Genomic DNA, 25,333 nt, shown 5'->3' with positions numbered 1-25,333 from the left:
ATGGTTTTTGAAAATAAAATTATGTTTAATTTCAGGTCATTTCAAGGTTAAACTTAACCATCATAATGTAGACAATGTAGACATAGACATAGACATATTTTATTGACACAAAACATTCTTTATGTAAAATAAACAATCTAGATCGTCTGACTTGTAATTTAAAAAATTAAACTTTTATTTCAGCTTGCTGATGGTACAGTCTTGGTGGAAGTAGAAGGTGAAAACTATACTGAGCAAAAAACTAGTGACGCTGCATTAAATCAACCCTCGATTGCTTTGATGCCAGGCCTTGAATCAAAAAGTACACCTGACCCAGCACCTACCCCTGTTCCTACACCTGACTCAGCACCTACGCCTGTAACTACCCCTGTTCCTAGACCTGACCCAGCACCTACCCCTGTTCCTACACCTGACTCAGCACCTACACCTGTTCCTAGACCTGACCCAGCACCTACCCATGTTCCTACACCTGACTCAGCACCTACGCCTGTGCTCACACCAACCTCCACATCCGTTAAATCTGTGCCCTCATCAGATGTTTCTCAAGTGACAAATACAACCACAAGCTTACCTTTGACACAAAACCTCTCCAGGTATGTTACCATGTCAATGTTGTGATACATTTGGGTTCAATGTATTAAATATGAAAAATGTATTTATCTCAGCAGTGATCATGCTCCATTCATAGTAAATGTAAAAGCAATAAGCTTAATTTTAGAACTGAGACTAGACTAGCTTTTAGCCTCAGGAGATAGAGCATTAATTCAGAAATTCCTGCTCAATCCAAGCTTTTAAAATTGTAATGACATTTGCAAAGATCTTGCGATAAAAAAATTCATGATTGTGTCAAAATGGTGAATAACAACAAAAACGTTTCTGTGATTGCGAGAAACTACATGGTGATACATGACTGCAAAGGTATTCATTCAGGATTTTGCCGCAATCATAGAAGACTATAATGACATTTGTGAGACTGGGGTATCTATTCTGTATTTGTGGGTCTATCAGTCTGTGTGTGTTTGTTTTTACAAATCATTCATAACTTCTTAACAATTTGAGCTACAGCGTCGAGGTTCTGCTAAATAAATTTATCTATAATAAAATGGGAATTACTTAAAAAAAATTTAATTTTGATGTAAAGATTCCTGAAATAAGAGAAGAGTTTATGATATGTGTTAGTGGTTTCTACATAATGTGTATTGGTTTTTTAACTATGGTGATTATGATTTCATCAAAACCTACAGAGTACTTGTTTTCAAAGGAAAGGACAACTTTAGTGAGGTGTTCTTCCGTTATTGTGTGAAACTTAAATTACTTATCTGTAGGAAAAATATTTTTCTGGATATCTGTTTTTTGTGTAAGTGAATGAGAAATGTGTGGCAAGATAAGCTTTTCCACAGCTAACACAAAGAAATTATTTAAGTTGTTACTGACAGCTACTGGATGTTTAAGGAGTTTCCCATTTTGCTCTATACATATCGGTATGTTGCTGTTAAAATCACTTTTTGAGCTAAGCCTTATTTCATTTTTAATTATGTTCCACGTTGCTTTAGTTTTATTAGAAGAGTGTTTTATTTTCTCATTATAAAATGTTTGTTTGGCTTGGTGTATTGACTCTTTTCGTTCCTTTTTCTGAACCTTTATCTTTTTATATGTATCAACATTTTTTCTCGTCCTACCTAGCTTTTCCAGTTCAGTTATCTCACTCCTTTTTTAAATAACTTCTTTGAATTCCATTTACATTTACTATATCCACTATCTGGACTTAAAAAAAAAACAGAAACTTAATTTTCCATCAGCTTTAGGAAAATTAACATAAAAAATGTAACTAAAAATTTAAAAAAATGCATCATACTTTTTATCTACAGATGACTGGTAAACATCATACCAAGTCTCATCGCCTAAATCACTGAGAAAGGTTTTTAAGATATTTTCTGTGCCTTTTCTTTGTTTTCTTTTTATTCTTACTTTAAATCCACAATTTCAAGAAGTTGTGCATTGTGATCAGACACTTGAATATGATTCCGGTTGCAATTAATTACACATGATCTATAATATTAGTGATAATATTGTATAATTGCTTCGATTCAGTTTTCAAACCCTAGTAGGAAAATTTACTTTGTACAACATATTGTACATATTCAAAATGCTCAAAAATCTATAATGGGCTACAATGAATTATGATTAAAAATATCTATGTTTACATCTCCAGTAGTGATGGGTCGGTACCGGTACCGGTTCCTAGCCAAAATTGGTTCTTGTACCATCGGTACCTTATTTTCATTTTTTAGGATAGGCTACTTAATTTTAAAGTATTTTGCATTAGTATTAGGTTGGTACAAAACTTGAGGGATTGAAAAAATAAAACTTATTTGTAAAAAAAGAAACACATCATTCACTCCCGCAGTCACGGAAACTTCATCGTGTAGGTACAGACAAAAGGTACCTCTTGTCGCTCAATGTCATTTTGCCATAACAACAAGAGGTCCCATTTCTAATATTCACTTTATAAACAGAATTTGCAAATCTACGTGATCGGAATATGAGAACAAGAATTTGACAAATTTATCTTTTTTATATTAAGCTATATCATTTCAATCAAATACACGTAGCACTAGGATAATATGTTATATACCGAGTTGTGAGAGTTTATTTAAAGACCAGATACCTAATACCTTAAAAATACAATCGCCTTCCCTGTAGCAGCAAACCTAAGAACTCATAACACTTAATGTCATCTAATTGTGAATAAATCTGACAATTTTAAGTTTGAGTAAATATATTATAGTGAAAATCCAACTAGACGAAATAAAACATTTGCTTGGTCTGCAGGTTTGCTTAAGAAAGGCTAACTGCTTTATGAGTTTTTTAAGCTGTAAAAATTTATAATCTGCCTTTTTTTGCAGGAACTCTGAAAGTACAGTCGCTTTACTCCAAGAAAAATGGAAAGTTTCATTTGTTCCATGTAAAGTAGATTATTGGAAGAAGTCACTGATGGGACAACTATTCACTGAACACGTCGCTTCAACATTACATTTTACTTTAGAGAATGATACATATCAAAAGTATCTGTCATCTCAACAGTTTGATCCTGACTTCAAGTAAGTAATAATAATTATATTATCGTGTACAGCCCATTCATATTTCTGATGTATAAGCTTTTGTATCATGTCTTATCTGTAAGGCCTAGCCTACACATTTACCATCTCCTGCTATTAGTAATCAGTACAACCAACCCTAATCTAGTTAAGGTATGTTACTTACTATGTTATTAGGACTAGGCATTGCAAAGTGTGTCATAATGCAAGTCTCATCACAACAATTGCATTTTTTTATAGCTAAGCTATACATGCTACAGTAGCTAGTAATTTGGCATTTCAGCATTCATTAAAAGTAATTATTAATTAGTTAGTATCTTCACTTGTGGGACTTTGGGAAAATGCCCATTGTAACCCTTTGGAAATTATTTCATTGAATTTTCACCTTTGAACATTATGATACTTAGACCATATGCAACACATATTATTGGATTAACGCGTTCAGTGTCACGCCACGAGCGCTCCTATCGGCCTACATCAATTGATGTAGTTGCGCAATTCCCACTAAATTAGTTCAGTATGAGCTCAGCCATTGCCGGAGAACGTTAAAATTGTTGCTAGCCTGTAGCTTATTAGAATGTGAGCTTTATATTGGTGTAGGTTGGTACTAAAATTTCCCGTAAAATCCAGTCTGATAATGCTTTTGTCCCGGTTTTGGGGATTTTCTTCATTACCTAAAAGGGAAGGACATCAAGACAAAGTTTGCTGTAGTATAACCAATCCATACAGAAAATTTGGTAAAGTAAAAATAGTGGTATTGGTATCGAGAATAGATTTTTTAGGTATCAGTATCAAGAATCAAGGAAACAAAGGATATGATAAGCAGGCTGACATTCTTTAAACATTCTTAATACAATTTCTAACCTGGTATCAAAAATCAATCAATTTTGGTAGAAATACATCACTAGATGCAACATTGTTTGCAACTACAGTGCATTGATCCGAAAAACAAAGATAAGCAAGTGAAAAAAAGGCAACGAGAAATAGTTTGAGAAGAAATAAGACACCACCATACTTTTTTATGTTTAAACCCATCCCTACAGATATTCATAATTGATTTTAGAACTTAGGTCATAATTAAGGTTGTTGAGGCCTACAGTATAAAGCTGTGCTTTAGATCAATAGATTTAATCAAATTATGTGTTCAATAAACATTGCTTTTCTGATAAATATGCCTAAACCGATAAATTTGAATGTCCAAGTCATGGAGTTCATAATAAGGCTTCATTGGTCGAACCTCAGTTGTTAGCTAATCTGACATCCTTGTTGTGTAGGCCAATTGTGGGTGAGATAGTGGGCTTGAGGAGCTCCGCAGACTGGGAGCGAGGCAGAGTGTTGCCTACCCCAGGCATTGTAGAACTGTGTGACGTTGGAGGTGTCGTCCGCTCCTCCCAGCTGTTTAAGCTTCCTGTGGACTATGTCAACATTCCTCCTATGGCAGCTACACTCACTTTGCACAAGGATGACCCAAAATTACTTGACAGCATGTTGGTGAGTATGAACTAAAGTAATGAAATAAACTTTTAGAACAACATAGCTTGTTTGAATTATGGTTTTAATCAAGCCGCTTGCACACTTCTACAACAACATATTGGTTTTCAAGGTAATAAATTAATAATCTTACATTCCGTTTGTGTGTAGATATAGAGCAATTAGGATTGCTTTGTTGTTTAAAATACACTCCTGTCGCAGCAAACCTGCAGGCTAAGCGAATTTCAATTTGTCTTATTGGATTCATACTAAACTATTTCAATAAACAAGACAAATTTATTTCCTGTTTGAATAGCATTAGATTTAACAAGTACTTAGTTATGTTGCTATGGGGAAGAGGAAAAGTGATCCCTCTAGTCTCGACCCAAACAGATTTTATCTGGCCCCAAAAAATCAGTTATAATAAGCATAAACAATGAAAAGAAAGGTAAATTATTATCTTAATAAATAAAACTTGCAAAGAAAGCAGATGATAATTTTGTTTCAGTTGTGCAAAAAAAAAACCAAATTCTTCCAGTTGCTAAAATAGAACGTTTTGCCTTTAATTTAATTTAAATTTTGTTAAAGTCTTTGTCATGTAAAAAGTCAAAAAATTAATTTAATTGTGTAAGTGTTGGCTTCCCTCTAAACAATAGTAATTTTGAAATGATTACTTTTCACCATCATTGATGAATTTCCCAAATATATGTGTGACAATAATTAGCTATCTAATTACATTTTATTGTTGTATGTAGAAGTATTGAGTTGGTGTGGAATATATATAAAAACCAATATATATATATATACTAGCTGACCCGGCGAACTTCGTATCGCCTAAGTTATAGGTTTCCCCTAAGACAGACCGATGGAAAGAAAGTACCGTTACGTTTAATTTTCAAGATGATCTCGTTCGCATCGCTCAATCACGTCCTGGTTGAAGTTCGTTCGCTACGCTCACTCAACTTTGGGTTGGAGCTCGTTCGCTACGCTCACTCACCTTTAGGTTGCAGCTCGTTCGCTGCGCTCACTTGCCTTCAGGTTAGCTCGTTCGCTACGCTAACTCGCCTCCAGGTTGAAGTTCGTTCGCTACGCTCACTCACCTTTTGGTTGCAAATTAGCTGTTGTCATAAATGTAAAAGAAATAATAGTGCTGCACCCTGTTGGTAATCCTTGTAACTTTAATGCTATTGAACATCATAGAACAGAACCAACTTGTTTAATTGAAACAGCTGTTAAGATTCATTAATTCCATTTCTCATAAGGTTAACATGGGAAACTCCAGAGCCACTGGGGCGGAGCCCTTTTAAGAATTTCGAAACAGGAAATAGTTTACGTCCGATTCGCATACCTACAGAATTTACACACAAAATTTCATAACGATCGGTGAAGTCGTTCCGGAGGAGTTTGCAGACAAACACTGTGACACGAGAATTTTATATATTAGATATATATTCCTTTGTGTTTAAGAGTGACAAAGATTATTACAGTTTGTAATAGAGTATCAACTGGTTTTTCAGGAAGAAGAGGTCATAATATTCCAAGTAGTTAAAGTGAGGAATGTGAATGGATGCAGAGTCGTTGATGTCACCTGTGGTGACTCGATAGAAGGAGAGATGAGGACTTGGGACTATGAACCGCTGAGCACTCCTGACCCATTGACTGTTGGAGAGAAAGTCAACATCATTAAGATCATAGATTCAAACACTCTGATAGTTGCACTAGCCAATGATCTTGAGTTTCTAAACATGTATCAAATAGACTGTGGGAAATCAAGTAAGTACAACATAACTTTATACAGGGTGAGGCAATGAAAGCACCCCAATTTATAAATAGTACGAATTCAATACTATTTACCCTATACATATAAATAGCACGTCAACACGCTTATCTTTTGCCATTTTAACTAAACAAAGTCATTTTTCCATTTCTTGAAAACCAAATCCTTTAAGTGACGTCCTTGTCCTACTTTACATTCCTTTTCAGTCACTTGAAGATGTCATTGAATACTCCTTCCAGCATTTCTTCAGGAATCACTTTAGTTTCTTGGAAATGCAATAAAATCCCTAGGACAACTTTGAAAACCCTTAAATTTCAAGAAACTTATAAGGAGAACCCCAAAGAAAGCAAAGAGCCAACGTTAAGTTTCCTACAATGAAAGCATTCTGGCAAACCTCTTTGGACTTTGAGTTACTGCGACTCACTTTTTTCAACACTTGCTGGTGTACAAAGAGTTTTGTGGCACCCACCAATTATTTTTATGGTTTAAGCTGTTATCCTAAATAATTTTATCCAGTTCCCCATTGTTTTCCAATCCGGGACAGCACCATATTGGCCAAGTATGGAATGTGGTCCAAACAATCTCTGGGTGTTTGTACAAGAATCAATATTTTAAAAATCGGTTCCTACATCAAAATCTCAGTGTTACAAGCCTCAGGCACAATGTTTACTAAAATGGAATAGTTTGATTGCTGTTATAAGCACAGCTGTTAATTCATTGTTGCTTTACTTATGTGACAACGAAAGAAAATCGGGTGCTCTCACTGCCCCACCCTGTACTAACCTACAGCATATTCCTTGATAATATTCCTATTATTCCTTGAGTTGGGACTATATTTATGGTAGAGAAGAACATGTTTTGATTCTTGGCTACCTAAATACACATGGTGTGGGACTGATAAATACCCAGTGTGTAGGGTATGTATACCAGACCTGAGGTGTCTGGGAAAAAGGTTTACACTTGCAGTTTCATTCTATGGTTCATTGGATCAAAATCAGCAAAATGACACAATACCTTCTCTCATTAGCTTGAATCTGTATAGTCCTTTAATTCCTTTTTTACGATGAAAGTTCCTTGTTTACGGTTTGCCAAATAAATATTATCCAAACCATTGAAGAATGTTACCTTTTATTCCAATTCCACTTTTTCTTGCAGAGTTTCTGAATTAAAAGTTCATGATTTACACAGTCAAATGCCTTGGCAAAATCACCGAAAACACCAGCTGTATTTTTTCATTCATCCAAGGCCGACAAGGTTTCATTAACAAAACTTGTAAGAGTAGTTTCAGTGTTCATGTTTTCTTCTAAAACCAAATTGGTAATTGTGGAAGAAAGAATTATTTTTCAAGAAATTACTTTTGAGAAGTTTTGTTACTGTAAGCAGTGTGAGACATGTTTTATTACTGTAAACATAGCCAAAATAAGTCACTCCAAAATGGTTCTAAAAATAACACAAGACTTGTTTCCTATGCCGAAAGGGTTATTTTTAAGTTAGGCCTTATTAATATTTTAAAAATATTTTTGTATATTATTTGCCAAGTTTTTAAAACTTGTAAATATTTCTGAACGTAAAGTAGATAATAATTTTTTTATAACTTTTCATTAAATCTCGTCCTGAAAAAAAATCCCGTCCCGCCGGAATTGAAAAATCTCGTCTCGAAGTGAAAAATCTAGTCTTGTCCATCACTATGTGACCGATTTGCAGGTCTGAATATCATAAGGGTGTATGGGTGTGATTGTTGAGTCTGATTCAAATTGTCAGATTGTTTATCTTATTATTATTAAATTTGTTTATTTACCTTACCCTTTTTTTCAGATGAAAAGTTTCAATGTCCTCCAAAAGAAGGTGATTACGTTTCCTTCTTAGACCCAAAAAGTGAAGGATATTTAAGATGTAAAATTGAGAAAATCGATGGAGCCAATTACATACTTGAAGAGGTAGATAATATCAACACATATCAGGCAAGACTTGAAGATCTTCATCCTCTTCCTGAACATTATCGAAATGTAAGCATAAGACTTGTCTTGTAATTTTTTTATAGTTCGATGCGTTTTGTTTTGTTGAAGATAAATTTTTGCCTTATAACTTTGTGTCTTAATTTACAGTATTATGATAACTATTTGTTTTAGGTACCATGTCGAAGATCACAAATTGAGTTGAAAGATGTTGGTAAAGTCAAAGAGACTGAAGGCTCCCATTCGTATCTATTGGACATTTATAAAGAAGAGAAATCCCTCACAGTAATTGTAAGTTTTAACCTTACCACATATTGCTAAATGTAGGTAAGGGTGATGCGGTGGTGAGCCTATTTCTCACACACCTTGTACCACTCATCAAATATCAAATAATATACTAGGCACTATCTGTGAATAAACCTTATTGGTGTTGAAGTTCTAATTATTTTGCATTCATTCTTCGTAAAAGATACAAATTAATGATTACCAAGAAAGTTGTTTATTTGAGAAACAGAGTAGGCCTAAATAAAGAGATTTATTAAGCGAATTATAAACATTTTTTGTAAAAATTTCTTTGGTTAACCCTTTCCAATCCAATTACGGGAGGCCTATTTTCTCACCAGCTCCATTCAATTTTAGCCAAATTTGCATATTTCATTTGTTTACAAAAGAAATATCGTCTTGATTTATAGAAGGCTGGTAATCTTTTTCCAAATACTTATACAAAATCCCCCCCCCCAAAAAAAAACAAAACAAAAATTAAAATACAAGCATAGTAGGCCTACGTTGTCATAGCGACGGGCGGGCCCGGATCTGTGCGGCCATGACAAACGGCAGGGCTCCCCCGCCAATTGAGCGGAAATGGACGTCCTTTACACATAACAGCCCACTAAACGGTTGATTTTTTTTCCAGGAAATTGATAACGGCAAAGTAGTTTTGACTGTTGAAGGGGGAGAAGGCACTTTGAACAGTAATCTAAAAGAACTTCTGAACCCCCCCGTTGTGCTTAACAAGCAAGGTAAGTTTGTTATTGTCTTGAACCAGACAAGCCATCAACAGTGATAGAACACAAAAGGACTCTGCTGAGTCTGATGTTAAAAGCTCATATTTGTCATTTTTTTAGTGATGTTAATTTTTTAACAACATTTCATTTGGGAAGCTGGGGTTTATACAGTTTACTAGTTGTTCTGCCTATGCATCCTAACAGGGCAAGAATACTCAAAAGAATTATGTGGGTCACTAAATCTACTATAACTATTGAGGAGAAAGAAAGGATACACAACTAACTCAACTAAATAAAGAAGTCTCAGGAGGTCAATAGAATACATAAAAAATACACATTAAAGATATTTCACTCCTTCCAGGGGCTTCTTCAAAGGTAGAAGGTAAAATGGCAGTTACAGTTCTGCCACTGTTTTAAATGTCTGACAGGCTTGCCAACACTTAACTTGTATAAACTAAAAATTATAAACTGTATATACACATATATATTTACACCATTGATTTTACTGTACTAGTGTATTTAGTTGTGTGGGTAAGGAATATTTTGGAAGGAATTTGGGTTTATCTTATGTTTAAGTTGGGTGGAGCTTGTGAATTTGTAACAAATTGATAGGCCAATTCCCATCTTCTAAGCATGGAGCTATTGCATTGGTTCTTTGGTAGGGATTTCACAGCTTTTGTGGTGTATAACTGTCAAATTGGAGGTTGCGGGTTAGGGCATATTATGCTATGGGTTTTCCTTGTTGTTTTTAACGTCATGATGGTGTCCATTCATCCTTTTTCGTAAAGTTTCTGTTAGGCCAATTTATTGGGCAGGGCATTGGGTGCATTTCCTTGTCTATGAAATTAATATTTGATTTACTTTGAATTAATAGAAATGTTTGAAATGGGCCTAATACAAATTTTGCAAAATATTGAGCATGCCTATGAATGAAATATAAGAATTTAATTAAAATATAAATATGTTTACACTAATTTACTTCTCTGTTCTTAGGAAAATTAAATATATTGAGCCTACCTGTAGTCAAGGTTCCACTAGACCAAGAGTTTCAATTTTCGGTAACACAAACTGATCCATTGTATGTGCAACTGGCATCCTCGACGCTGGAATACATAACCACACTCCACGAAAAACTGCAAGAGCACGGTCAAGCAAATAACAAACCTTACAACCCTTGTGCAGGAGAGCTCTGTGTTGCTCTATACTGTAAGTATCCCTAGAACCATGCATGCTTTCCAAGCTTTTATTTTTAACTACCCTAATTTTTAGTCATCTTCACTATCTCTCAATTTAATTTTTATTCTGCAAGAAAATTATATTTTCCTACAGTCACCCGACAAAGTGGGCTTCCTTGCACAGATTATAGTGGAGCACACCAGTATTCCAACCAAACAACACAAAACAGCGTGCTTTTATTATGCACGTAATCCGTGTACGTTTGAAAATAAGTTGGCAACACTTAAAGATTATGACTACTATCAGCTGGTGCAGAGTTTCCCGTTTCGTTCAATGTTTGTATTTAACCTAACCTAAAAACGTGTTGTTTATGATTTATAGTCTTTGTAGGAATAATATAATGTGTAAGTGCAAATAGCTTTTACTGTACTCGATAAACTTTCCACACTCGCCTACGGCTCAAGCGTAAACAATTCTCTCAAGTTGTGAAGCCAAGTGCCACTTTGCCCACTAGTTGCGCAAATAACTATTGAATTTTCTACTGAAATTAGGGGGTGGTTTATTAATGGTTTAGCAGGTGATCAATGGATTGTCGCTCTTTCGGGTTATTATGACTTCTTGGATTTTTAAAATTTATAATAAACCTACATGAAAACTTTATCTTCAAAATTATTTGAGATTTTATTAACTTCTTTACTTTAATTAACATAAACTGTGTTCACACAAACATTTTTTGGTTACACACATTCACTTTCAGTTATTCTGAAACCCCCACATTGGGAGGCATCCCCGTAAATGATTACAGTATTTATCTTCACAATTATCTTAAATAATTTTTCTTTTGTGATGCCTAAGACGCCAAATTCCAAACAATTATATAAAAACCGCAACTTTGTATGCTTTTAATCCATTATAAGATATGATTAAGCTTTACGAGTAATGAATAGAAATTGGAATAATCACTGTAAACAGCTATTTATACAGGAAGTTTTTTTTTTCAAACGCAACCCAGATTACAAGTAGTACCTTACTGTGAGACACTGTTTGATGACAAAACGTTCTTATTTAATAAATTCTTTTCATATGTAAATTTTGCTTTAATTATGGTCTTTATTTATGTTAAAGCAGAACCTTTGCGCATAAATTACCAAAATAACGAGGTTTTAATTATAGTATTAATGTGACATTCGTAATAATCTTTTTTTTTATAATCATGTCTCAAAAAAGTCTTGGAGCAAAGTCAATCTCGATCAAACGAACGAGATTTTTTAAATCTCGCAAATTTCCCGAAAGTTTGAGACACCCTTTCCTAATTATAGCTCTATAATTTCTACAAATTCAATTTCCTAAAATGTTTGGCTAGTAAATGATTGATTTATTAAGTACTGTCTGGAAATATAATTTCAAACCTTTTTTTTAGTAAAACCAATTATTTACTTCTGACTTTTTCTTTTCACTCAAAAACCACAGTTACAATACACAAAACAAAAATAAAACAACGCTGTTTTAAAATCACACCATTTAAATAAAAAAAAAACCTTAAACAGCCACATAATCTTATCCATTAAAGTGTAAAATGTTTTACAAAAGCTAATTGCAAACAGGCCATTAAAAATTTTTAAAAATAAACTTTATTTTTATGACAAAATAAGTATTTATTTATTTACATAACACTAGGTACTCTTGCACAACATTATTCACATTGAAAAAAATAATTAAATTTCTCATGCTTTTTCTTGGGATCAATTCCTTCCCCTATTGTTGTCGCCTGCTCCTATAATATAACAAGTGCTACCATATTACATCAAATTTGAACCCAACTACATGAAAAAATACTTTCTCATAATTAAACCAATTCTTTCAAGAAAAATACCACATACTAGAACTATTTGTGGTGCCTAATAAATATTTCCAGTTTATTTTAATTTATGTCAAAATTTTGCAGTTGGAGATTGGTACCGATGCCGCTGTATACGAGAGACCTCTCCAGAAACAGGACTGTCAGTGCTCATGCTGGTGGACTACGGCAACATCTTTCAAGCAAAGACAAGTGAAATCCGCCAGATCCTGCCTGATATGGTGACAATGCCCAGCATTGCAATCTCTTGCAAAATTCATGGTTAGTTTGTTGTACATTCAGAGGAAATAATTAAAACATTATCTGCACTTTTTAAGAGCTTTGTTCAGATTTAGTACATTTCAGTTCTAAATAAACCAAGATTTATCCAGCCTGTGGAACCATCTATTGTATTTTGCTCTGCACCTTAATACTTAGGCAAGTCAAATAAATACAAAGCAAGATCATTTTTTGTCTTTAATGTACTCTTAGGTTCTGATAAAGGTTTTATCCAAAACCAAAATGTTTACCTGGAAGTTTTGAGTTCAACCTGGTAAATCTAGAATTGTTTTTGACTTTAGCAAATTTTCTATATAGGGAATAAGCTGTTCATGACTTTGCTGAACACTAGTTAATTTGAACAACTAGTGTAAAAAAATCTATTGGAAGAACGTTAAAGTTAGGGATATGTTGAATCCGAATATTGAATCCTAAGAAAATATCGCAGGGTGTCCACCAACTGGGAAATATGCATGAATTTTGCATTTTACCGGGAATTTTCAATTTGCTGCGATCACACACGAAGATGACGTTTCGGTGACCGCGGGAGACTATGATGATGTCCAATTATTTCTGTAGGTCACTTTGAAAGAACTTTAACACCTCATCCCGTTCTTTAGATTTTGACCACTTGTGAGGAATGTAGTATCATCAGCCAAAAGAGTGGTTTTACAGGGAATAAAACAAGGCAAATGATTAATAAAAACAATATTATTTTTTATTGACGTCGTAATACACAGTACTGTGACATTGCCTAAACATAGAGGTTATTGATGTCGTAATGTACAGTACTATGACATTGATTAACCATAGAGGTTATTGTCGTTGTGGTGGTTATAAGTGTTAAATGGTTCCTATCCTATTCCATTCTCGCTTTTTAATCACCATAATCCCATTTGTAATTATTTTTGGGACTCGAAATTCGATTTTTTAAAGATTCGGATTCGAGATTCCAAATTCCTGGATTTAACATTAGTTGAAATCCTATAAAAATGTACCTAAAATTTCCTTAAAACATCCTTAGTGTTAATACTAATAATTTGGGCACTTATGTTTGTCCTTTGAAATTCCCGTGATTGTAATTCATGTTTCCGGGTGATAAGAAAATAATCGGTGAATAGGAAATATGTCAAGACAACGGGTCTGCTGAGACTTGTAGACCTATATTATTTTGTGGCAACAATCTACATTTATCTATTGTTTAACTCAAGGTCTGTTATTGTGTCATTTATAAACACTTTGGTTTCAGGTTTGTCTGAACCCGTTCCATCCACCTTGAAGGATAAATTGAATGAGCTTCTTCATGTAGATTCTGTGCACAGCGGTGTGTTTGTGGCGGAACAAGACGACTGTTATGAAGTTGTTATTGAATCTGTGAAAAAAACCATGCAAGATGTGTAGTGATAAAGATACACAGTGGCATCACTGACTTTGGATTAAGAGTGTTAAATAAAAGTATTTTTTATACCTCGATACATAACGTGTTATATTTTGTTAACATTAGTAATAAGTAAAACGAGTGATTTTGTTATGTTTTATGTAGAGAAAATATCTGATTTTACCTACAGCTATAATGTTGATTTGTTACAACTTTTATCAAAGTTTTGTCACTGACCTTTTTGAACTAGGTAGTAGGTTTGAATAGTTTTCATATTTAGTAAGATGCAACTATCATTTTATATTACTTTTATTGAGATGTAACCTTAAAATCTACACTGGACAAAGTTGATTTTATTTCTGTTAAATGATCAAGGACTATGCAAACTCATCTGCAATAATACATTTCTATATAAGTACTGTAAATGTAAGATTTGTTAGTAGTAATTTCAAACCAATATATTTTATCTTTACTATGAATAAAACTTTTCTCTACCATTGATCCAATTTTTCTACCTGTGTAAATAGAAATTGTAATATCCAATATTTATGATACTTTTTATCTGCCACGATTGCGGGAGGCATTGATGTTTTTCTTGTCTCCAGAGATTTTTTTGTAAGTAAGCCTATTTATTCAGTTGTAATCTTAGTCTACGAGATCACTGAGATCTTACTCGTATGACACCCACTACCTTAAAAAAATGTTACAGTTAAACTAAGTTTCTTGTCTTATAGTCTATTTTTAACTCTACGGTAAACGTTAGTATTGACAAGTAACATTTCATATGTTTAACCTATTGGTATAGCCAATTTTGACCACCTGATTACCCACAGAAAATCCTATTTTTTTTGGCTCTTTTAGTGAATTCAAAATTTTTTTCTTAAATTACAGTACTATCTAATAATTGCAGAAAACATTATATAATCACTACAATATTGCCTACCTCAAGAACTAAGTATTTATTTGCAACTCCGGCCATTTAAACTTCCATAGAGTAACAGTTAGCTTTATGTGTCTTTGTAAAAGAAGAAAAACAGAGAAAAGCAATAATTTTTTCTAGTATTAAGTTGTTTGCTAGATAACCGAAACTTTTTTTTCAATTTTGTAGCCTAATAAGTTTCTAAAATTAACTCAAACTAATATTTTAGTTCAGTTCACAGCTGCAAATTTTCTTACAGGGTAGTCAGAGAGTTATTCCAAAGTCGGTATTGGAAAAATATTTTATTTACAGTTATTATAGGCTATATCTGGTTACTATCTGTTATCCTGTAGACTTTTTACTGTGGTAGAAGCTGGGCTTTGTAAGACCTTCCTTGATAAACGCATCAGACCTGAAACAGGATCTCTTCCAAAGTATTTGACTTGAATCTCTTGACCTTCTTCTAGACCAAGAGCACTTGGATGGTTAACCTGAAACATTAAAAAAAATACCAATTTATTTAATTTAAATAGTTAGTTTTCTCAAAAATATTTCAAAATTCAAATAAGGATCAGGTCTGCATTGTGCTTGAAAAGTGCTTGGAATGCTTTTGTAGATTTGTTCCTTGGATCAAAACAATAAAAAACATTGTATAAACCTGGGTCTAAAAGGCCTGGTTATATGTCCGTCTGTATGTAATTTTTACAAATCAAATGCCATTACTGGCATTAAAAGAAGGAACTCCATTAATACTAATGCGAAACTTAAATCCACTTAAAAGGAGAAATAGTCTTAATCCCAAGAATACTGATGACTTCATCCAAATTACCCTCTGAATTGAAGCAACTACAATTTCCTTTTTTTGTCTTTCTTTCCCAATCACCATTATAAGGCGCTAGGGCAAACCCTGACTATCGTCGGTTTAAATTTTGAAAATGCATGCTTTTCACACGGACAGCTGTATGTTGCGTGCTCACGTGGTGGTAGGTACGTCTAAAAACTTATAGAAAAAACAAAAAAAATTGTTTAGGCCCTATTCACTGGCAATTAAATAAAATATTCTATTTTTATTTTTGGTACACACTTTTATTATTCATCGTAAAGAACAAATTACCATTTACAATAATAGTTGTTAAGCGCAGCAACGTGCGCCGGGTAACTGCTAGTAGATATATATATATATGTATATAAGTTATGGACTCCGAAACCGCGAAACTTTCAGGCATTATTAAGCATCTTTCAAGGATGGTTTGTGTGAAGTTTGGTACAGATCCGTCAAAAGGGCTCCGCCCCAGAGGGTTTTAAGTGGGAGGTAGGAAACCATGCTGTTGAGAGGAGATCTGACTTTTTATACTGGTATAAATTAAGCGATAAGAGTAAAACTTTGAAAGGGATTTATCAAGGAAAAGGATATATATTGGACGATAATTCTCAGTATTATCAATTTCACCTGATTTGTGTATTGGACCGACCTCGGCTTCTTTTCATTTTTTGGGGAAAGCACCAGATGACATTGATAAATTAAATAAATAGCAAAGTGGTTGAGAGAGGCCTTCCGCACATGTACTGGTGAGCACGTCAGCACACCCTTTGACAACGTATGAGGCGATATTATCAGGACCCGATGACTCTTTTGATTTCAACTGCTTGATTGCCAACTTAACTTCAGAAATAGAAAAATGAATGTGTTTACTACCTTTAATGGATCTTAAAATAATAAAATAATAACTATGACTATCAGCAGTACTATCCTGATAATTAGACCAATTCGTAAATTACAAGGAAAAAATGTGGTTCGGATTCCACTACAAACTGTAGGTCCCTTAGTTGCCATTAGCTGTATGGGCTATTAATTAACAGCTGTGTCTAAGGAACATGTCCGCCTTAGTCACTAACAAATCTACAAGATCGCGCCACTCATCCTTCACTCATATTTGGATTAAAATACGCACATAGTGGCGTCCCCATCTTAAATAATTGATAATTGATAAAGTTAGAATAATCAGGTTGTCTTCTATCACATACTGAGCCAAAATGAGTTGCAAATATTTCAGCTACCTTGTGCACAGGAACATTTAGTTCATGGCAGAAGACCCTAATTCAAAACTAGATACATGTTTCTTGGAATTGACATAGTTCCAAAAAGAAGTAGTATAAGGTAACATTTATGCAACCCCCCATTGCTGTAAAAATGATGGTTCAAAGTTATTGTAACCTATGTTATTTTCCCATATAGGCTAAACCCATTTAAAAAACGGACATTTTTTTAAACCGATTCTGATTTTAATTCTTCTGTTATGGTCCTTACCATTACCCATAATAAAGGTTCAAGCTAATAGGAGAAAGTATGTGTCAGATTGCTGATACCGTTAATTTTATAATGCATGTGAGCAAGAGGAAAATCAGTGTAATGGCATAAGTTGGTGGGGAATCTATTGAGACAGTCGTCTGTTACTCACCTTGCGCTGGTCAAGCTGAGAGTTATGTAGTAAAGCAGGTACCATACTGGGATACAGGCTGACCATCACACCTATTTCCCTCACTTCCACTATTTTGGCCTTGTAGATTCCCCCAAACTCGAGTTGTGGTTCTTTGTCTGCTTTTAGCAATGACTGGATTACTTCCTTAGCTTCATCCATCGCCTCTCGGTTTGGTGCGAAAATTCGGAAACCGTTCTCTTCATCAGGGATTATCTAAAAGTCAATTAAAATATATAAAATAACACACAACACATGAGACGAGCATTATTAAAAATAGTTCCAGCTTTTTGAGATTAAGAGTATTCTTCACCCCTGCGAAAACGACAAAAAACATGCCTTGGACGTCCCTCGCTCCGGATGGAATGTGTGAAGATATAATGTAAAAACTTTTTCCCTTACAGATTAATGTTGGTTCTAGGGCCCTCGTACATGATATATCCAAGAAAATCAATAGTATAAGTACAAAAAAATCTTAAAGTAACGTAAATTGAGTCACTTGTAAACACTAATAAAACTAATTATTTTTTTTTCATTTTCAACATTTTGAGGTATAAGAGCTCTAATATATTCAACTACATTGGTACCAAATTTCAAGAACATCTGTTGAAAAACGGGGGACGAAAGTAACATGTTTTGTCGGAGGCTACTTCGCTACTAGCCTTTTACAAAACTTGGCTCAGGCGGCAGATGTATCACCGATGTGTCTATTTAGTAGTTGTGTGTTTACGATGTTTTCATAATAGCACGCATAATGACCCCGCGCTACCCTCCTGTCTACAACACCTTCCCCCAAGGCCATATCCCCAAAACGCAGGGTGATGAAGACTCTTAATACTGAGTTTCGTAAGGATACAGCAGAGTCTCGATCATTTGATCTTTGATTCAAGCTTCTGTGTTATCCGACCCTACGCGTGGACAACCAAACATCGTAAAATTGTATTTTACTTCCATGTTCTATTAATGTACTGCATTCACATTCTAGGACAATAGTTTTGGCCTGGAACCGTTTTACTCATTACTTCACAGGAATGTTGAGGAACTGCTTTTTTTACCCCTGTCTACTGTAGTGTATTTCATATAGTACACCTTGCTGTATATAACTATTGTCAATGTATGTATCATGATGGCAGTGTTGAGTGAATAAACCGTTGCCGTGGTCCAATCATCACGCCACCCTCAACCGACCAATCACAACACAGCCTGACCACGCTCCTATTTTCCCGGCTTTTCCTCACAGTCTTCCAGCAGCTCCCGATATGTAACCATCTCCGTGTTAGTCCCGCCCGTATCGGCCGCGGCAGTTTATTACTGTAAAATGTGTATTTATTGACTACATCTACATTCTTACACCATGGACATTCCATCTACTTGAAAGTATCAGCCTTACCCTGGACTGAACTTTCTGATTGTTTTTAGCCTGTTGCATACCATGCACACGTTTGTGCCAACTTCTAGTACTTGTACACTTCTCTACTACCCCTAACATCTTAACTGTGCAAACAGATGCCTGTGGCTGAGTGGACAAGTATTGCTTCATCTTATATTCAAATATATTACAGTGACGGTATTGTTTTGTTGGTTATTATTATGTTGTAAGAATAAGCCACATTCTTAACATAGGTAATCTGTTTCAGGTACAAGGGACATTACAGTACATTTTTAACCCTACTGAATGTATTAAAATGTTTTTTTTTTACAACATTTAAATAAAAACCAACATGATTAAAGTAGTTTTTTAATTATAATTACTATCAGTAAAGGATAATCAATGAAAATTTTAGTTAAAAAAAGAATGTGAGTTTCCAGCTGATGTCGGCAGATCAACAAGTGTCTGGTGCTGGTCATTGCCAGCTGATAAGTTGGCGTATGAAGCATTAGAATTTTATATTACTTCTATTCTCTCAATCCTTGAACTCCATTGGTCATGTAAAGTAAGTAAACAATGTGGTATAATGAATCCTTTTGAATCTAAAAAAATTAAAAGGCTATTTAAAAAACGTTTTAGGTCAAACCTATACATCAAGCACTGTACAGTAGTGCTTAATTAAATCCCGTTCAACTAAGCAGGCGTCCAATATCTGTTTTCCGGACTGTTATGGAAAGTCCATTGACATAGAGTAATAAATAACAGACCCACTTTTATAAACGGGCAGGTTTGGGGGCGCCCACCGTGTGTCCCCCAACCACCGTCCGCCCGCACTAGGAAAAAAGGGGGCGCTGCTTTTGGGTTTGCCCAGGGCTCTACTGACCCTTAACGCGGCCCTGATAAATAAGCGACATTTTTGTTTTCAGAGTTTTACTACAGTATGCTTTTTATTACCTATGCTTCTTTTGGATTATGTTAACAACAATGTAACTTTCATGATAATTGCTGCATACAATTTAATTGTAGGATTTTGAAGACGATAATGTAAATTACCTGAGCACCAGTTTCAATCATGATTTTCTTCAAATTGCAGCCTCCTGGTCCAATTAATTTACTTCTTTTATGGATTGGGACATCTAAAATTTCTGTAATTGGCCAATTTTCTTTTTTTGGCTGCCTGTGGGGAAAAAAGACCAGTATTGCGTCAATCAATATCATTGCATTGCAGGTGTAAATTGCATACAATTCCTTGAGAGAAGAGTTTCAGCCAAGCAAGCTTTTATATATATGGGAATCTTAACACTTAACGACACAAATACCCTCCAAGAAATACACTTGTATACAACAGCCAAAATTATAAATTTCAAAAAATCCATTATTAACATAAATATTAGGAAAATTCCAAGCGGTAATGAAAGAGGTAAAATACGAGGGCAGTTTTTTTAAGTAAGGGCCAGTTTTTGCTCATAACCCCGTAGTTCTCTTGTACGCTACAACGGGGCTCATCACCAATTACTGGCATTATTTGTGAACAGAATGACACAAATTTCAGCTCTTTAGCTGTAGTGTACACTTCACTTTGTGTTTAAAAAATGGTTAAACAATCAAATCTCCTGTCTGTGTCCGGGGTAAGGTCAGTGATAAGTTTTTTGATTACATATCCGATGCTGATATATTGCCAGATGACTGGATATTATTACCCTGATGCAAAGATACGTGGAAAGTGCAGAATTGATGAGCCTTGTGGCGTACAAGCGAACTACTTACTTATACCCAAAACCGGCACTTACTTAATACCCTCATAGAAATACATTTTGAAGAGAACTAAAAAAACTCTTTATTTGACTATATTAAACTCATATATCTTATTTGAATTTTGTTTTTATTGTTGTGATTTTTATTGTGAGTTCTACATCAACAGCCACTTCAATATCCCGTCAAAAGATGTGAATAGTTTTTAAGTCAAGCCCTTGACCAACCCAAGACGTGGCTCTCGCGCATGCGCTGGAGCATATCACGTGGATCACGGAACAGAGTCTGAGTCAGTGATCAACTGCAAAACAGACAAAATGGCTGACTAGACTCATGGGATAGGCGGGGTAAGGCCCTGTTGAGATATGGTGGTTTCATCATAATTTATTCCAAGTATTTCATAGGCTCAATAAGTTAATGTTAATTTTAACTTCAGTGTCAACATTTAGATATCAATATTGCATAAATTAATCCTTCACGTTGTGTCGGGTCAACTTTGTTCTGTTAGTTAATGTCTTGATTGAAAGTTAATAATTCCACAGTAACAATGATTTAATTTAATTTTTGCATTTATCAAAGCTGGCTTCTTGGGGCTGTGGTTCACGGTTGGCTGTGTTGTCCGATTTTTTTAAGAGGTTGGCGGCCTCTTTTAACCTTGCATTTGCCCGTCCACATAGACTACAGATCTGTGCGTGGAACGTATCCAGCAAAGCAAGGGGTAAGCCGGTACAGTATGAAGGTGAACTGTACAGATAAATTTTAGTGGCAGTGACCAGGATCCGAACCCACGTTTAAAGTTCAATGCTCGTTTCCTTGAATGTAATTGCGTCCATCAAACGGCCAGACGGCCACATTGTTAGTTGACTATGTTCATGTTCAATGTACATGTGCATATTATGAATAAAGTATATTTTGACTTGACTTGACTTTAGATTAGTCTTTTCCTTTTGAACTTGATAAGCCACTGGTTTCCTTTCTCTGTGTAGCTTCTCCCCACCAGCTTGGATTTATTTTAGTTTCGTTTTGTTGCTCACTAGGTAAAAACAAGATAAAAAAGCCAATAATAATTTGTGTAAAAATATGTGTGTGTGTTTAGCCACTGCTACTTGCCTTCCAATTTTGTTCAAGTGTTTTTAAATTGGTCAGTTCAGTATCCAATAGTCAATGGTACTACTAACCATTTGAGTTTGTCAAAGAAGCTGCTAGGCAAAAGGTTCCAGTCTGTACAGCTGGTACCCTAAGTAAAACAGATTTTTAAATTTATAAACCAGGTTTTGGGAATGCATTAATTTGAAATCTAATAACATTAAACCAATTCTGAGGCAGTATAAATATTGACCTAAATTTTTTTATTTATTTTGTAATACTATCTCTCCCCAAGTTTAAAGTAGGCTAGTTATAACTTTTTTAAACAATGTGTCATTAACAACTTACACAGCATGAATAAATTTTGTTCTAGTATAAAGTAGGGGTGTGCGAGTACACAATTAGTTGAGTATTTTGAGCAAGTATCTCAGTACTTGGCTCGACTAGAGCTTTTAACCCTCCGAGTGTTATGTGTCGTAAAAAGGACTCATAACACATCCGCTGTAGTGTTATGTGTCGCTTTTGCGACTCACAAACACTGTTTACGGCGACGGCTCTGGGACTGACTGAATCGGATTGAACTGGATCGAGTTAGGTATCGTTTTTTCAGCAGATTCAGAGCTTTCTCCTGATGTCTGTTTCTATACGCTTTTCATTTTAGTTCCGAAAATATTGTAGCAGACAGCTGACGTGCGTATTTGTAAACAGCTTGGTTAACCTCGCACCGATGACTGATGTGTTTTATTACGTTTATCATTGTTTTAGTGTTAAAAATCAAAAGTAGTGATATACGTGGTGCATTATAAGAAGATTTAAGTGATTTTGAAGGGCTGGTTGATGATCCTGAAGAAGTAGGTAGTGATATTGATGTAAATTATCAGCCAGATTCCTAGCTATGGTTAGGCTATGCATTCTTAGCTAAACGCTATGTACCGAAATCTGTTTTTTGCCCATAACTTTTTTATTTGCAAACCTATTTCCTTACATTACTATATTTTTGGAATCCTCATAAAATTCTGAACAAAGTGGCTATTTTAAAATATTTGTAGACCTATAAATTATAACAATTTAATGAGCGCAAACATAAATTTTTTTTATTTATTTTATAATTTTTGAGAAATGTTAACCCCACAAAAATTGTTGAACATTTTTTTTGTAATGTTATATATGTTACATTGAAGCCCATAATTTTCCAAACAAAATGATATATAAAACAGTATACTTTACATTGTTTTTAAGTTTCTAAGATACATTTTAATAAAACCCTGCGATTGCGCAATAAATGGGCGAACATTAAGACCAAAACTAGAGACACTTGGAGGGTTAAAAAGCTGAGGAGCTATCAGGTTTTTTGTAATCTTGACTTGACTCAAATCATAAATCCATTACTTGCACACCCCTTGTATAAAGTAATAGTAAGTATATATTCGCTAGCAAAGCGAAATCATACACATTTTCATATGGTTAATTTGTTTAGGTGCAATTATTTTAAATACCCCCGCCGCAGCAAACCTGCAGACTAAGCGAATTCCCATTTACCTGGCTGGATTTTTACTCAAATATTCCCTGAAACTTGTGAGATTTATTTCCTATTTAAATAACATCTTCTATATATTAATAGGCAAGCATGTTTCTTTCAAACCTTTTTGCATCACAGGAAAAGTCTACGCATACTGTTGGAAAGATATTTTTCCGAAGGTGTGCAGAATCCCTTTAAAAATTAAAATAGGCTCAGAAATAAGCACAAAAAATGAATTTGAAATTTGAAAAATATTAACATGGGCTTTATGGGTTTCCATGCTGGTAACGAAATATAAACAGAAAATCAAAACAAATAGTAGAAATGCCAATCACGTGTTTTATTTACAGTATGGGGTGAAAAATAGAGTCTGTACAGTGCAATTGGATTTTTTAGCTTAAAGCGGTTAAGGTGTGGTGGAATATCTTTGAAGCCTTTTTAGTGTGATCATGTGTACCTACGTGTCAAATTTTTAGGTTAAATCAAAACACATAAACTGGCATAATATATTCTTTTAATTAAAAATATTTAAATATACTTACTCTACTTTAAATAAATCACTTGGCCATTCGAGGATATTTACTGTGAAATAGAGACGTGATTCCTAATTCCAAATCAACTAAAGAATATATTGTTATTTAATTATTGTCCTCAAATTAAGTTATGGTTACTGTAAAAAAATTATTTAAATGAGCAAATATTAAAAAATTGTATCTTCTTGCAACATAAATGTTGATCATAATATTAATAGAATAAAGTAGTTGCTTTGACTGGGATACACATGATAAACTGTTGGGACATAATGATGATTTACGTTTTGTTTGGAAATTCTTATGACCAAACCCACCTTTTAAGGGTTTCAAGTTAGGGGTCAGAATTATATACTCTTGAGCTGACGAGATAAGCCTTTATAGACTAACGTTTTGAGTTTTGACCCATTTAAATTATAATTAATTAACAGCTAAATTATATTGTTGATAATTCACTTATGCAATACGTTTACCAAGTACCCAACAGGAAAACGTTATACGATAGGCCAAGGAAGCAAGATTCGAGTTTGGTTTATAAAATGCAGTAGCCAAAATACTGAATGTTTTCTAAATCAGACAGTGACATATACTAAATTAATTTATTTTGATGAATCTTTTTTCGTAAGTAATACAACAATTGTCCCTAATTGACAACATGCCAGTTTGTTTGTTTTTATTTAACCTAAAAAATTTATATGTGAACATTGAACACATGATCACACTCACTACAGCCAAAAAGGTACGTCCTCAAAGATATTCCAACATACCTCAACCACTTCTATCTAAAAAATCCAAAATAGGCCTACATATTTTTGGTCGAGTTTCGACCACTGGACGACCACTAGTTAATTTTAATGAGTACCTAGGTTTGCTGCTACAGGGAAGGTATTGAGGTGTGTTTTTTATTGAAATGTTGATAGCTTAATATAAAATAAACAAAATTGCCAAATTTGATTAAAATATATCTATAAACAAGCAAACTACAACGCTTATTTATTCTCCATAAGAATAACATGAGAATTTAATTTTTTTATTTTTTATTTCCGTAACCGTTGGGCAAACAACGTAGGGTGTTTATGGCCTCTAGGGACTTCAAAACGAAAAAGAAAATCGGTGTCGGGTCCAGGTCTTACCATGAGTACTACGGTAATTGCTTATTCCCTATATGGGAAATTCGCTAAAAGAGGCTTAAAATGTATTATTCACAATGTTGAGTGCCTAACTAATGAAACTGGAACTGAATGGAAACTGGACTAAAAATGAAAGAAGGCTAAACAACTAACTATATTGAAATTTGTAAAAGAATATTGTTAAGTAGCACTATTTACCTGGGCTTGCTGATGGCCTGATTCATGATATCTATGATTTTGGATTTAGCCTCAGTGGCCGCCTGTACAGCTTCCATGACTACTTTAAGAGGCAACCCAGGGATCTTCACATCCACTTGTAAAGCTGTAATCCCTTTCTTTGTACCAGCAAGCTTGAAGTCCATATCCCCCATGTAATCTTCTATTCCCTAAGACAAGGTGTTTTTCATATATGCTTTGGAATATTGATGTTTGATTTTTCATAAGTTATTAGTGGATAGTCAGAAACTAATCAAGAGACCTGAGAAGCCAGGATCAAGACCACTGGAAGAACTGAAACTTTTACTGGACTTTTTTGGACTGGAAGAAGACCACTTAGGAGACCGAATTGAGTTGGAAG

General features: G+C 34.4%; 2 protein-coding genes across 9 annotated transcripts in view; one reads left to right on the top strand and one right to left on the bottom strand.

The window, feature by feature from the left end:
• LOC128987459 (uncharacterized) overlaps nucleotides 1-14,471 on the top strand; it is an 84,499-nt gene extending 70,028 nt beyond the window's left edge. For 4 of the 8 annotated variants that reach the window (XM_054408355.1, XM_054408314.1, XM_054408324.1 and 1 more), the window contains 10 exons: nucleotides 184-593; nucleotides 2,907-3,101; nucleotides 4,373-4,589; nucleotides 6,086-6,341; nucleotides 8,161-8,351; nucleotides 8,475-8,591; nucleotides 9,214-9,319; nucleotides 10,298-10,510; nucleotides 12,426-12,599; nucleotides 13,846-14,471. In XM_054408355.1, the coding sequence (XP_054264330.1) occupies nucleotides 184-593; nucleotides 2,907-3,101; nucleotides 4,373-4,589; nucleotides 6,086-6,341; nucleotides 8,161-8,351; nucleotides 8,475-8,591; nucleotides 9,214-9,319; nucleotides 10,298-10,510; nucleotides 12,426-12,599; nucleotides 13,846-13,997 (2,031 nt within the window). In that variant the 3' untranslated portion in view covers nucleotides 13,998-14,471. The remainder of the gene's footprint in view (nucleotides 1-183; nucleotides 594-2,906; nucleotides 3,102-4,372; nucleotides 4,590-6,085; nucleotides 6,342-8,160; nucleotides 8,352-8,474; nucleotides 8,592-9,213; nucleotides 9,320-10,297; nucleotides 10,511-12,425; nucleotides 12,600-13,845) is intronic. The other 4 variants (XM_054408346.1, XM_054408339.1, XM_054408373.1 and 1 more) reach the window with 4 other exon arrangements.
• A 702-nt stretch (nucleotides 14,472-15,173) lies between these two features.
• Nucleotides 15,174-25,333, bottom strand: part of LOC128987502 (polyribonucleotide nucleotidyltransferase 1, mitochondrial) — a 29,023-nt gene continuing 18,863 nt past the window's right edge. Inside the window, exons 6-9 of the mRNA XM_054408385.1 lie at nucleotides 24,955-25,142; nucleotides 19,793-19,916; nucleotides 17,353-17,586; nucleotides 15,174-15,384 (exon numbers count right to left, since the gene is read on the bottom strand). Coding sequence (XP_054264360.1) covers nucleotides 15,229-15,384; nucleotides 17,353-17,586; nucleotides 19,793-19,916; nucleotides 24,955-25,142 — 702 coding nt within the window. The 3' untranslated portion in view covers nucleotides 15,174-15,228. The remainder of the gene's footprint in view (nucleotides 15,385-17,352; nucleotides 17,587-19,792; nucleotides 19,917-24,954; nucleotides 25,143-25,333) is intronic.

Source organism: Macrosteles quadrilineatus, unplaced genomic scaffold, assembly GCF_028750875.1.
Source record: "Macrosteles quadrilineatus isolate MER2022 unplaced genomic scaffold, UCM_ALF_1.0 Scaffold_1__1_contigs__length_201487025, whole genome shotgun sequence".
Lineage (NCBI taxonomy): Eukaryota > Metazoa > Arthropoda > Insecta > Hemiptera > Cicadellidae > Macrosteles > Macrosteles quadrilineatus.
Note: the sequence above shows the minus strand (reverse complement) of the source record. Positions and strands in the feature narration are given on the sequence as shown.